Raw genomic sequence first — 1,453 nt, 5'->3', positions numbered from 1 at the left:
AAGTAAGAAATGATTTTGCATCTTGTCAAGGGGATAATCTTTGTGATTCTAATAGGACTTGGCATTGTGGGGAACATCTTTGTTCTTGTGAACTATATGGGCTTGTTTAGAATCACTGTCAAATCTATACACCTCATTCTCATTCATTTGGCTTTTACAAATATGATAACTCTTCTTACAAAACTAATGCCACTGATAATATCCAGTTTTGGGTTTAGAGACCTCATAGGTGATACAGCCTGTAAGATGGTGCTTTACCTCGGTAGGGTGGCCCGGGGCCTGTCCATCTGCACCACCAGTCTCCTCACAGTGGTCCAGGCCATCACCATCAGCCCCAGAGCCTCCAGGTGGGGGAGGCTGCAGCCCAGGTCAGCCTGGCACCTGCTTCCCTTCTTAGTCTTCCTTTGGTTACTCAATTCCTTGATAAGCATGAACTTAGCATTTTACTCCAAAAATATGTACAGGATGAACACATCACAATTTATTAGCAATTACAACTATTGTTATTTACAACAACAAACTGGAATAATCAGATGGATTTTTGTTGTTCTCATGGTCCTTCGAGATGCTTTGTTCCAGGGTGCCATGGGCGGGGCCAGTGGATACTTGGTCTTCCTCCTCCACAGCACCACCAGCACGTGCTCTACCTTCAGACCTCCAAGCTCCTCTACAGATCCCCCCCTGAGGTGAGGGCTGCAAAGAGTGTCCTCCTTCTCATGCTCTGCTTTCTCTTCTTCTATTGGACAGATTATTTTATGACTTTATATGTAACGTTTACCTTAGAGACGCATATTCTGGAAGTAAGTGCTCTAGAATTGGTGGACCTTGGCTATGCAATTCTCAGCCCATTTGTGCTGATTCACAGGGATGGACACTTGGGTGAATGTTGTCGTGCTCAGTAAGAAGGAAAGAGATTGAGAAAAACGTCTTTTTCATTGATCTTTTCAGTAAATAAGTTTGAAATAATTCATAGATTTCTGTTGCTGTATGTGATGGAAAAATGAAGTAGCTGAATCACATAGAGACAGATTTTCACACCACAATTTCATGACAGTCCTGTGACAACCTCATAGGAAGCTGCCTGAGTGTGCTTCTCCTAGGTGTCTGTGGCCCTGTGTATATTTGCAGATTTTACTTCCCTTGTCAACCTCAAACTCTACTGATATATATTAATACTTAAGGTATAATTATTTTTGATTAATAGAAAATATTTTCAGGTTCATAGTATTTACAAATAGAATGGAATAATATACTTACCTGGGTGTTATCTACATTATAAAACCTCCAAGAATAAAGAGACTTAAAATGTAGTTGTCTCTTTGACAGAAAGATGAATGGATACGTAATGGAAATGATTTAGTTTCCTTTTTGTGTTTTCTGCTTTCTGAATTACAATTTTAATGCATTTTTCCCAAAAAAATGAGGAGTCGGTGTTGCTCACAAATCATGGCTC

At 40.1% G+C, this 1,453-nt stretch overlaps 1 protein-coding gene across 1 annotated transcript; it reads left to right on the top strand.

Annotated features, from left to right (window-relative positions):
- Nucleotides 1-902, top strand: LOC113195964 (olfactory receptor class A-like protein 1). The gene is given in 2 exon segments (XM_077801989.1): nt 1-622; nt 625-902. Coding segments are annotated over 2 exon segments (891 nt in total). The 5' UTR covers nt 1-9.
- Nucleotides 903-1,453: the final 551 nt, after the last annotated feature.

This window comes from Urocitellus parryii, chromosome 8, assembly GCF_045843805.1.
Source record: "Urocitellus parryii isolate mUroPar1 chromosome 8, mUroPar1.hap1, whole genome shotgun sequence".
In the NCBI taxonomy this organism is placed as follows: Eukaryota; Metazoa; Chordata; class Mammalia; order Rodentia; family Sciuridae; genus Urocitellus; species Urocitellus parryii.
This window is presented reverse-complemented; position numbering and strand designations above follow the sequence as displayed.